The 13,175-nt window shown below is 41.7% G+C and overlaps 1 protein-coding gene across 2 annotated transcripts in view; it reads right to left on the minus strand.

Moving 5' to 3' along the window:
- Window positions 1–13,175, minus strand: part of MGAM (maltase-glucoamylase) — a 95,301-nt gene that overhangs the window by 49,396 nt on the left and 32,730 nt on the right. For both annotated transcript variants that reach the window (XM_040471748.1, XM_040471747.1), the window contains exons 8-16: window positions 10,976–11,075; window positions 8,738–8,850; window positions 8,083–8,208; window positions 6,660–6,791; window positions 6,379–6,495; window positions 4,578–4,691; window positions 3,411–3,495; window positions 1,585–1,702; window positions 302–473 (exon numbers count right to left, since the gene is read on the minus strand). In XM_040471748.1, coding sequence (XP_040327682.1) covers window positions 302–473; window positions 1,585–1,702; window positions 3,411–3,495; window positions 4,578–4,691; window positions 6,379–6,495; window positions 6,660–6,791; window positions 8,083–8,208; window positions 8,738–8,850; window positions 10,976–11,075 — 1,077 coding nt within the window. The remainder of the gene's footprint in view (window positions 1–301; window positions 474–1,584; window positions 1,703–3,410; window positions 3,496–4,577; window positions 4,692–6,378; window positions 6,496–6,659; window positions 6,792–8,082; window positions 8,209–8,737; window positions 8,851–10,975; window positions 11,076–13,175) is intronic.

Raw genomic sequence — 13,175 nt, forward strand, 5'->3', positions numbered from 1 at the left:
AGATGTGTTCAGCTTGTAAAATTCATCAACTGTATACTTAAGTATATGTGTACTTTTTCGTGTATATTATACTTTGATAGAAAAATATTCCAATGATATCACTTCAAGGTTGCACTTTCTATCCTAATAAGATAGTGCAGGAAAGAATGTTGTAGTATCAGAGTCATACTGATGTAGATGAAGCCATTGTTCTCAAGACACTAAATCCCTGGGCCAGGAAGGGTAGGAGAGGTGAGCTTTACACTTTGAAAATTTTCTAGGATGAGTCTTTCTGGGAATTGAGGTTGGGACGTGGACTCACCATTGGGATACCAAAAAGGTTGAACTCGAGCATGCCAGGGATAGACCACCGGAGATCATTCCAGGTGGCTGCGTTGTCTCCTAACCAATGGGCTGCAAACTTGCCAGATCCCGCAAAGGTCGAACGGGTTATAATGAAGCTTCTCTTATTAGGGAACACAGTCTTGACAGCTCTAGAAGGGGAGAAATGCTTAAGTAGTCAATGTGTGACCTTAGCGTGTCTCAACCTAGCAGATACAGTGATAATGCCGAAGATCATACCTCATTCTCTTTCAGCTCCTTCCTAGTAGGGTCAGAGTTGGTGTGGAAGTAGGCTGCACCTTTACGTATGTTTACATTTTGTTTTGCTTTGTCTTAAGGTGTTTTATGTACATTATTAAATCCATAACGCCCAAGACTTTTAGAAGCAGCCTTGAAAAGGCTAGTAACTAGAGGTATACAATTTTTACGGAACAAAGGTGAAATCTAACTTTACATAGATGTATGTCCATGGATCTTTCACACTGTGTGATTTTAAACATACACAAAAATGAATTTATGAACAGCCTTTTAGAACTTAAATTCTTTTAAAGTAGAAACACTTCACTCGTAATTTTGTAGTATAAAGACATTTTAAATGTATAGATGCATGTGTGTACTTTTATAAGTAACTATAAATATATATCATCTATATTTTAGAAGTCCATGCATATATTAAAAACTCACTCTATAATATTTTAAACATCTTTCAAGAAGGCTAAACTTATGCTATGACTTTGCTAATGACTGAATGTGGTTTCAGTCTGGCTTCCTGCTGCCATAGCTACAGTAAGTGCAGTCAATTCTCAGGACGTTTCCCTCACTGTAGAATTTGAGTCTATACACAAAGGTGGACACAGCAATGTATAAGGATGCTAAGCCAGTATCTAAAGCCCTGAGGCACATCCCCTCCTGTCTATACAGTGTGGCACAGAGGAACATAGATGGACCTTGGACTCATGCAAAACTGAGTTTAAAGTTTGCTTTTACAATGTATCAACTCTTTGCCCTTGGTCAAGTTACCTCTCTTTGTTTCTTCCAACCACCCATTCATTCATTTATTTATTCATCCATTCTCTCATTTTATACATTCCACAAATATTTATCAGATTTCTTCTTCCCTATGGGTCAGGTGGCTTCTCCATTCATTCAGTATTAATAACCATATTTATCTTTCAGAGTTTTTAAAAACAACACCCTGGTAGCTGGCACCTAACGAGATCAATAATTTCATGGTGTATTGAGTCGTAGCAACAGGGGCCTTACTGTGTGGTGGCAATCGCCATGGAGTAGCCGTACAGATTGTGGACATCGTACTGCTTGCCCCAGTGCTGCACTGCATCCATGCAGAGGCTCCTGCAGAACAGGTACCCATCCAGGATTCCTGGGGCAAAAGAGGGAGCAGTCAATGAGAGCCTGAGATGCACGTTCCCTGCTCCTTGACTACTGCAGAACCTGAAACGGTGGCACTCTGGGCGGGGCTTATTGTGGCCATCCTGTAAATGATCACACCGCTTCCTCACTACCAGAGGGTTATACATTTGCAGTAGTTTCTCTGATATGTAAATAAATTGTGCCGACCCATGCACATTCTTCCACCCCGGGTGCTCATGTGACTACAGGCAGGCATCTGGAAGCCAGAGGATTCAATTAGATTTGAGACTGAATCTGAATTCTTCAAACCGAGCCAAATTATGTGGTTCGAGAACAGAAATATTGGATGAAAGAGTAAATTCATTGTTCACCCCTTGTCTTCAGACACGATAGTATAAAGGCTGACTCCCCAATCTCTTTCATGCACCCATTCTTTTCTGCTCCCATTGTACCATTCTGACTCTGATCCGAATTACCTTTTCATCTTAACTACTGCAATGGTTTCTTAATAGCTTATTTACTTCCGATCGACTGATCTTCTAATTCATACTCATACTAATGTCAGATTAATATTTCCAAAACCATTTGATTATCATATTTCCCTTAGACTAAAACATAAATAGTTTCTGTCACCAAAAGAATGAAGTGCTAACTCTGTAGCTCCCCCACCCAAGTTCCTGGCCCATCTGCCCCAATTTCCCATTTTTTTCCTTTTCTTTTTCTTTTTTCTTTTTTTGAAAGAGAGAGAGAGAGAGAGAGAGAGAGCTGGGGAGGGGCAAAGAGGGGGAGAGAGAATCTTAAGCAGACTCTACACCCAGCTCAGAACTTGATCTCATGACAATGAGATCACAACCTAAGCTGAAATCAAGAGTCAGTCACTCAACCGACTGAGTCACCCAGATACCCCCATTTTCCCATTTTCTTACCAGATTGGAAGTATTCCTAAGACACTATAATGCTAGTGTCTTCCCTTTAAGTCATTCTTATTTAGGTCATTTAAATAAGTCATTTAAATAATGCTAAATAAGTCATTTAAGTCATTAAATATTTAAGTCATTAAAATAAGTCATTTAAATAATGCTAGTGTCTTCCCTTTAAGTCATTCTTCCCTTAATCAAGATGAAATGTGTCTGTAAGCCTCTAGCTTTCTTCAAACTATGATAAATGCCATAATTCTGGGGCCATACCCTGAGCGATGGTGTTCAAAGTTCCATCAGAGCTCACCAGCATCATATTCACTGACTCTGACTTTGACCTTCAAGGCCATGGGTTCTGGCTTTTTTTCATCCTTATGGTTCGTGTCTGTTCTTCACACTCTTGAAGTCACCAAGCTTCACTGCCATCCACAGACCAAGCCCGGTTACCTGGTCTCTCTCTGCTAAGTCCTGATGACCTTCGGGCGTATGCGCTCGAGAGCAACACAAACTAACCACTAGCCTCTGGCTTCTGCACTGTATCTTCTCTTGACCTTCCCCTAGAAACAGCTCAGACTGTAGGTGGAAAGACTAGATGGCCCCCTTCAAATTTCTACCTTATTCAGGAAAGCATGGAGTGCTTCAATTTTTCTTTCCTAATTTCCTGTATATATTACCCACATTAGCCCCTGCCTATGCAGATTTATGTCCAAACTCCCTTTCCAGGCTGTTCATATCTATCGTTATGAATTAAAAATGCCAACTATGCATCGCCACTTTAATCACACTACCACCAAGACTTACTGGGAGTGAATGGGGGGTAATTTAGGTTGCTCGTAGAACATCCTGAAACAGAACCATCAACGAAGTTGGAAACTTCATTCATATCCTACAAAACAAAGAACAAAACTACCACTAAGGAAAAGTAACTATGTTGTACTGATGTTTGCCTTCCCCTTTTTTTGAGGATTCAGAGAAATGATTCCAGATATTTTGTCTTTGAAGAGGTTCTTATGCACATGGAGGGAAATAGATGATCCTGTCTTCTCTACCCATTGAAGGCTTCACAGAGAAGGTTCTCAACATCCCTTCAAAATGCTGTATGTCTATAATTACAAAAAAAATGAAAAATTTCCAAAAACATTAGGCAAAAAAAGATTTCAATTTATATGATTCCATATATATCAACTTACAGATTCTCTATATATCCAAATATAGTTACAAATGCACACACATATCAATACACACACACACACACACACACACACACACACACAAATACCTATTTGGAGACAGCGAGGGGGCGAGCCTGTGCCAACAGATGGGCAAGTGAGCGGTCCGGGAAGACGCACACCAAAATGTCGATGATAGATGTCTTTGGCTGACAACATCTTAGAGGGTTTTTGCTGTCATCTTTTTAGCATTCTGTATTGTTAGAATTTTCTAAATAGAATTTTCTAAATAGAAAAAAGTTTAGCTCTAGAGCTCCCCCAGTTTTGCTGAACATCTGCTGCTTTGCGTTTGGTTTCCTTTGGTATTATACATGACATTTGTCCTTACCACAGCCATAGTTTGGTCATGCACCTGGGTACCTTGGTTCTGGCCAATTTGTCCAACGTGTCCAAATGAAAGAGCCCCGAACTGGCAATCCAACAATCTGTGTACTTTGTGACAACGTAAGGCATCTATGACCTATTTTTACTTCATTCAGCTCATTCCTTTTTAAAAGAAGAGCTGGATTCAGAAAATAAAAAACAAATTTCTGAGTTTACTTCCAGATCTAATGATCTGATTTAGGTCCTAAGCTACATGTTTTGGTAAGATTATTTACATACTAGGATTGGGAATATTATAATTATTGCCATATGTGCTTTCCTTTCTTCCTATTCCCAGTATGTTCCTTGACTCAATGATATGGATACATGCCGTGTGAACATTAGTCACCAAATATTCAAAATATTAAGAACTCACAATCCAGATTCCATCAAACTCCACTTGCTTGTAGAAAAGCTCAAATTCCTTTGCCCACCAAACAGCACAGTTGGGGTTGGTATAATCAGGAAACACAGTTTTTCCAGGCCAGACCTAGAGGAGAAAAAGAAAAACATTGATCAGAGTCAATTAAATGAATATAGAGTAAAATAGAGCACTTTGCAGAGATTGCTAATGTGGTCATGGCAATCACGGTGTCCAGGTACAGATTCTTTCCAGTTAGGAATGTGAAGCACTCTGGATAGAGTAAATATCAGGAGGATGTGATTGGTCACTTGTGGAAAAACACATTTTAAAAAATGGTTAAGCCCTTGGGACGCCTCGGTGGCTCAGTCGGTTAAGTGTCTGACTTTGGCTCAGGTCATGATCTTGCAGTTTTTGGCTCAAGCCCCACATTGGGCTCTGTGCTGACAGCTCAGAGCCTGGAGCCTGCTTTGGATTTTGTGTGTCTCTCTCTGTCCCTCCCCCACTCACACACTCTCAGTCTCTCTCAAAAATAAATAAGAATTTAAAAATTATAATTAAATAAGTAGATAAATAATAAAAAAAAATGGTTAAAACCTAAATGATTGAATCCATGGACCCAGCATCACCTATCTCATTAATCTTCACCTCTGACCTCTGCTTCACAGTTCCCACTCACTTTGTCTAGGCCCAGGCCCAGGATGGTAAATGTGGGAGAGTCCCATTGAAATGTCAACTGAGCTGTTACAAGTTGTGGGTTTGCAGCATCAGTTCCTCTTCTGTATTCCCTGCTATCTGCTTTCTCTCGGACACAGGGTCAACAGAAGCAGTAGAAGAGAACCAGCAGGAAAAACAAAAACAAAAACAAAGTGACCCAGCAGAGGGGCACCTGGGTGGCTCAGTGGTTGAGCATCCAACTCTTGATTTCGGCTCAGGTCATGATCCCAGAGTCATGATCTATGCATCGGGCTCCACACTGAGTGTGACACCTGTTCAAGATTCTTTCTCTCGGGAGGGGGGTGGTCCTGGGTGGTCCTGGGTGGCTTAGTTAGTTGAGCATCTGACTCCTGATTTTGGTTCAGGTCATGATTTCACAGTTTGTGTGTTCGAGCCCTGTATTGGGCTCCATGCTGGCAGCAAGAAGCCTGCCTGGGATTCTTTCTCTCCCTGTCTCTGCCTCTCCCTTGCTCATGTGCGCGCGCTCTCTCTCTCTCTCTCTCTCTCTCTCAAAATAAGTAAACTTTAGAATAATTGAAAAAAAAAAGATTCTCTCTCTCCCATGCTCTCACTCACATTCTCTCTCTAAAATAAAAAAAAAGAAAAGAATTGAACCAACAGATAACACCCTTGTGAAAACATGGACGAGTAAAAGTTTGAGGCAGAGGTAGTCAAACTGGTGAAATACTACAAAGAAACAGAGTACAAAGTGGAATGAAATGGTTCCATTGGATCTGGCAGTTAGGAGGTATGTGGTGGTATCCATCAGGGCAGCACCAGTGACATGGAGGGGAGGACAGCCACCTACAGTCAGCTGGAGAGGGAAGGGGCATGAGGGTGAGGACAGGGTATTCAGTGTGCAGGCTATTGTTTAAAGGGACTTGGCTGTGAGGGGAATGCATGAGTGAGATGGCTGGTAGGTGTCTGGGGATGAGACGACAGGGGCAAGTTTATCCCCACCATGTGTATAAGGCATCTGAAAGTGTCCAACAAGACAACTACACACACACACACACACACACACACACACACACACACACACACACACTGCCACAGCCCCTGTGCCAGCACCAGCCCCCATATCCCCCCATTCAATTACCTCCCCAATAAGCGGAGTCACCCCATCTGAAACATTCACCCATATCTTCGCATCTGAACCCCTGTCATACGGGCCATAGGGGTTGCTTGGGGAAGAGTTGTTGGAGATGGCTGGATCCTAAGACGAGGAAAAATACAGTGAAGGACCCAGCTTCAAGCTTGAGGCACAGAAAGGAGGTTGGGAATTGGGGCGGGGGGGGGGGGGGCGGTGGAGAGGGAGGTGGATGTAACGACAAGAAAGAGCAAGCACCTGACCTGGAGGACAAAGAGGGTGGCACGTACCACAATGATGACCAATTTCTGTCCGTTATTGTGTAACTCCTTAACAAACTCAGGGAAGCCTTTAAAATTTACTGGGTCATAAGTGAAGTCCTTCCTCTCGTCCATATAATCAATATCAGCATGCTGAACATCCTGAAAGAATACACAAAGTCCACAACCTTGTGCTCAGGAATTTCCCTGTTCGAATGACTCAGTCCTATTATCATTGTTATTATCCACAATACACACTCTGTGCTGTGCCCTGCACAGGGTTCTGGATCGGTCCCTGGCATCTAGGTGCTTTTCCTCCAATAGTAATTTCAAAAACAGAGGACACATTGTTTTCCCTAAACCTGACTCCCACCCCTGGAATCAGGTTAACTGCATCATATGACCTTGCTGCCTGGCCCTCTGGCCTTAAAAGCCATTCTAACAAACAAGCCACAACAATTACAACAAATCACTAAGGCTATCAAAAACATATCCATACCTAAATCCTACGCCATCCACAAGACAAGGGGGAAGAAGGGGCTGTCTGTCCCATGTCTCCCACATTGTACTGCCCCACATTTTGTTTCATTGCTTCTCTCGTAATTCAAGTTTTCTTTGGCACTTATTTTTTCCTAATTTGGCCTGTATGAAAATAGTGGAGCCCGGAATGAAATGGACTCTTGCTCTAGGACGTATGTATCTGGGGTTGGGGAGAGAGGAGTGTTATTCCAGACACTACTGGGTTTTTCCCATTGCAAAACCTCACTCTTGAAAAACCTCACTCTCCATGATATACCAGATACATTCAGATGTGACCACCCAAAATATAAAAATATGCTATTATCATGTGTATGTACTATGCACTTTTGCTCACTTAAACTAGGGAAAGAAATCCTTTGAGAATTCAAATAAAAACACATTCTATAAATGTAGTCAATAGAGTAAGCATAAGAAAGTTTTGCTAATAAAATGTTATAAGAAAAACAGAGACTGGGGTGCCTGGGTGGCTCAGTTGGTTAAGCATCTGACTTCGGCTCAGGTCACGATCTCATGGTTTGTGGGTTCAGGCCCCCCCACATCAGGCTCTGTGCTGACAGCTCGGAGCCTGGAGCCTGCTTCAGATTCTGTGTCTCCCTCTCTCTCTCCCCCTTCCCAGCTCGCACTCTCTCTCTCTCTCAAATATAAATAAACATCAAACAAATTTTTTTAAAGAAAAACAGAGACAAACATATTGCCTCCTAACTCCAAAATTGTGGTCTCTACTATTTCCTACTAAAAAGAACTAGTTCCTTAAAGGAATGGCTAGCCCAACAAAATGTCTAGCCTTCTGAATATATAAAAATCTTTGTATTGTATATTAAAAAAAAAATTCAGGGGGAGACAGTATAAACAGTTTTGTTTATTCCCCAAGGGAATTCCTTTATTACTGGAAGATGTTTAAAGCCTTACTTACATAAGGGAGCTGTGCGGCACGGTTTCTCTCCACGACTTCTCTCATGTTCTGTAGGGTTCCATAATCATACCGACTGAGATGAAATCCAAGTGCCCAGTATGAGGGAAGGGCTGGCCGTCCAATGAGCTGATAGAAGTATGTGAAATAAAAGTTAGCAAATACTCTATTTTTTTAAAGTTTTATTTATTTTGAGAGAGAGAGAGAGCAAGTACAGGAACAAGAGAGGGGCAGCAAGAGATGGAGAGAGAGAATCCCAAGTAGTCTTCATGCCTAGTGGGGAGCCCAATGCCCAGCTCAATCTCACCACCATGAGATCATGACCTGAGCCAAGATCAAAAGTCAGGTGCTTAACTGACTGAGCCACCCAGGCACCCCACAGATACTCTATTTTAAACAAAACTTTGTAAACATTGATTGGGTGGCATAAGACATACTCCATTTCCCAAGATACCATTTCCTAATGTTAGAATATTAGTCTATTTTCCTAGCCCCTTTTATAAATCATTGAAGGTAGGGTCAATTTGTAGTTGCAGATTTACAGCAGCGACTTATAATAGCAGATTTTTTGTGACTCGTGCTTGCCTATTAAATTTACTTTTCTTTGTACTATTTAGGATTTATTCCCTCAGTCATAATCATGATCTCATAAGTTTACCTCTAGATATTCTTGAACAACTTGCTCTGGAGTATTTCCCAAAAACACATAGAAGTCGAGGATGCCTCCGATGGTGCGGTAAGTGACAGCTGGGGCGGGCTGGAGGGTAACCTCTTGCAAGATTAAAAGCGAAAAAAATAAATATTAGAATTTACTCTCGTTTTGGTTACAAAGTTTTAGACTGCAGGATCCTCAATCATCTGAATATTAATAAAGCGAATCCAGTGCCTCAAATTTTGTATACAAAGAGGCACATTTCTGCTGATCGAGTCTGCCCTCACAGCACGGGAAAGGCAACGCATTTGTTCTGAGAACAGATCTCAATAATTGGTGATTAGAGTGTCTTCATTCCCTATGTCAGGATTCAGGCTTTCATGAAAAAGCAATCAATTTCTTGAAGGGGTCCAGATAAGCCACTATAGCACAGAAGTTATTTCAAGCTGAAAACATTTGAGTTTCCGAAATCCCTTATCAACCAAAAAGCAGGGCTTCCAGAATAACTCGCTTGTCATAAATTCCCACCCCTGGAGAGACAAAACTTCGGCACCACACCCAAGCAGATATCGTCACAAGAATATTCTATCTTCCCACTAAGGGCTCATTATCTTTCCAAAAAGTCCTTTGGTTTTTCATAAGTGTCCTTTCTTACCCTCCCATTTATGTATCAGGGTGGAATATAAGCCCCAAGTTCTAAACACCCCTCTGAGTTACTCTTGGCTGAGCATTCTTCTGTATTCCCATGTTACACATGTAAATAAACTGTCTTTTCTCTTGCTAGCCCATCTCTTGTCAGTTTGATTCACAGGCCCCCAAATACCACACTGATGAGGGCAAGAGGACAAGTTTTTCTTCTCTGACATTCACAGCTACAAAACACATTGCTCCCACCCCATGCCCCATCATCACTGCAGCTATGGAACCCAATTAGATACACTGAGGTACTAGCCTCAGTTAATCTCACATCAAGCAAAAGCCAAGTTAAAAAAAAAAGTCAGAGATTATGTTATAAATTCAAAATCCCTCTAAGCCCCAGTCACTGTTCTCAGAGGTGAAGTCTCCCCATAGCCTTGGTTTGCATTTAGGAATAAAAGAATAAAAACATTCAAGATCTACTGAAATGTACTCTTCGGTCACAAGAATAACTCACATGGAATAACTAGGATCCTGGGACCTTTCCCTTTAAGCCTCACTCAACTTGTTTTCTAGTTCCTTTCAACACCCTGAAATAATTGTACAATCCCTGCACTAACTCAGTCTATTCTTAGACTATTAGGTATCTTAGAATCATGTTAGGTCACCTAGAGTGGGTCTCAAACAATCGGTAGTAAAGGATCAGAGCTTTACTTTTTATTTGCAATTCTTTGCAACCTGATGCTTTTGTAAAATAGCGTGAAAATTAACAGGAAAGGGTTCATGCATGCCCTTGGATGCTACAGCAATGTTTACTTTCCATTTCTAGACTCAGTTTGTGAATGAGCGGTGGGCCATGCTTTGAGCAGCTCTTATCCGGTCCATTGACTCAGTTGAGAAGAGGGTAGGGATCAATACCATCAACCCTGGAAAATTCTAACATATCTCCTCTTCCCATGTAGTGATTGATTCATGACCCCTGAGATCCACTGTTACTGGTACAAGCAGAAAAAAAAGTTGGGAACCAATGATCCAGTCTAAACCTTTAAAGATGGGGAAGCTAGCAGACTTCTTGGAGTCCTATGATGTTACAATGTTTTTTCTTAAACAAACTGATCTTACTGTGGATGACCTTGCCACTCCACTTCACCTTGCTATCTTTGTATTATCTAAATGAAATATTCACTGCTCAGTTGTAGCTCCCTGGTTAGGCCCTGCTACTGTCATCGTAGGCCCAGGGCAATTGGCTGTTTCCTACCAGAGTTTATATCAACCACTATACTGGATGGAAGTCTAAAGAAGGAAAAAGAACAAATTGGTAGAAACTGCCTCTGAGTAGATTATAGAATAATAGGCTTAGTTGTTCTAACTCTATAATAGAAAAATATTTCAAAAGAGGCAACTAGATTCAGGAAAATCACAAGCTAGGAGAGAAAGCCTTATTCGTGGCTACCATACAACAACCGGGAATGAAGTAGGGAAGAGACGATCAGAGAACATAGCCCCTGAGCTGTGGTTCAGCCATTCCTAAAGGGCTCCACTGCTCTTATCACAGGCCTGAAAATTGCTCTTACGCATTTTTTCACGAATATTCCCTTAGTTTTTTACCCATGGCATTGCTATTCATCAGAAACAGTCCAAAGGACAATCCGCTGGCATCTTCAAGACACAGGAAGAATGTCTGTGTACCATACAAGTTAGTTCCATCCTGCAGAAAGAAAATGAAAAATAAAAAATTTACCATCTAACAATCTAAACCGCAAATGGCTGGAAATGACCTAAGAAATCAGTGTTAATCATGTGAGTAATTGACAGGGACCTCAAGGTCAAAGAAGAGACAAATCTTTTTTTTTTTATTTTGTTTTTTTAACGTTTATTTATTATTGAGACACAGAGAGACACAGAGCGTGAGCAGAGGATGGGTAGAGACAGGGAGAGACACAGAATCTGAAGTAGGCTCTAGGCTCTGAGCTGTCAGCACAGAGCCTGACGCGGGGCTCGAACTCACAACCACCCAGGCACCCCAACAAATAAATCTTTAAAATACCAAGTTTAGGGGTGCCTGGGTGGCTCAGTCGGTTGGCTGATTCAACTTCCACTCAGGTCATGATCGCACAGTCGCGAGTTCGAGTCCCACATTAGGCTCTGTGCTGACATCTCAGAGCCTGGATCCTGCTTCCAATTCTGTGTCTCCCACTCTCTCTGCCCCTCCCCACTCATGCTCTGTTTCTCTCTCGCACACAAATAAATAAAGAGTAAAATAATAATAATAATAGAATAAAATATCAAGTCTACATTTAGTTGATGTCAGCCAAGTGAATTCTAGTTCTTTTATTGAATGAGCCAGTTATGACCATTTACCTAGTAGAAATGTGAAAGCCTGTGATATCTGTTAAAATGTGGGAGAACAAGAATTTGGAAGCTGTAGTTCAAAAGGTCTCTTCTCTCAAAGAGGCTTAACCTAACCACATCCGCAAAAGCTCCATCAAGCCTTAATACGAATCAAACATCTTTCTAACGTGCAACTAGATCGAGCTCTACTCAAGATAGCTGGTCTTCCAGTCTTCAGAACAGTAGACTTGAGAACTTAAGCTGATTTTCTAAGACTTTAGAACAGTAGTTCTCAACTGGGCTGCATCCTAGCCCAGTGAAAACAGAGTTACTGTGGGTGGAGAGTTTGTTAAATGTCTCCAGGTGATTCCAATGTGTAGTCATGCTTGAAATCACTGCTCTAGAAAAGCAGTTCTCAAAATTTGGTGTGCATAGAAATTACATTAGGGGCCCCTGGGTGGCTCAGTCAGTTAAGTGTCCAACTTTGGTTCAGGTCATGATCTCGTGGTTTGTGAGTTTGAGCCCTGCATTGGGCTCTGTGCTGACGCTCAGAGCCTGGAGCCTGCTTTGGATTCTATGTCTCTCTCTTTCTCTCTCTCTCTGCCCCTCCCCAGCTTGTGCTCTTTCTCTCTCTCTCAAAAATAAACATTAAAAAAATGGAAAGAAATTATATATGAATGTTAAATGCAGTTTTTTGTTTCTTGTTTTTTGTTTTTTAGAGAGAGGTAGAGAGAGTGCACATGCAGGAGCGGCGGGGGGTGGGGGGGTGAGGGGGAAGAGGGAGAGAGGAAGAAAGAGAATCCAAAGCAGGCTCCACACTCAGCACAGAGACCAACACAGGGCTTGATCCCATGACTCTGGGGTCATGACCTGAGCCTAAATCAAGAGTCAGATGCTCAACCAACTGAGCCACCCAGTTATGCCTAAATGCAGATTCTAATTCAATAGATGGAAGAGGGAGCTTAGAGCCCACATTTCTCACATGGTGATGCCCATTTGAGTAGCAAGGATCTGAGGGTCTTCATCAGATAACCATCACCAGTCATTCACAGATGGATGAGCTGCTTTGACTCATCACCTTTTCTGTCCTTCTGATAGGCATGCGGTAGAACAAGGGCATGGGCTTTCCATTAGACGGGCCAGGGATGAGATCCTATTTCTCTTACTTCAAACTTTTTTTTAAACATTGGGCTATTTCTGAGCCTCAGTTTCTCACCTGTTAAATGGAATAAATTAGACGTATGTTTTTAGAGTTCTTTCGGTAAATAGAGACGCTATATAGCAAGAATCACTTAATCATTTCAATGATCTCCTTTATCCAGACTGTTCTAGAGACTCTGTATCTATAAATTCCTTTAATTCCTATCACAACCCTATGAGGGGAGTATATTCCCCCCATTTTATAGATGAGAAACTGAGGACCCGTACAGGTAACTTGCCCGGAACCACATAACTGGTGAGTGGCAGGCAGTGTCAA

This window comes from Herpailurus yagouaroundi, unplaced genomic scaffold, assembly GCF_014898765.1.
Source record: "Herpailurus yagouaroundi ecotype Mexico unplaced genomic scaffold, PumYag 100, whole genome shotgun sequence".
In the NCBI taxonomy this organism is placed as follows: domain Eukaryota; kingdom Metazoa; phylum Chordata; class Mammalia; order Carnivora; family Felidae; genus Herpailurus; species Herpailurus yagouaroundi.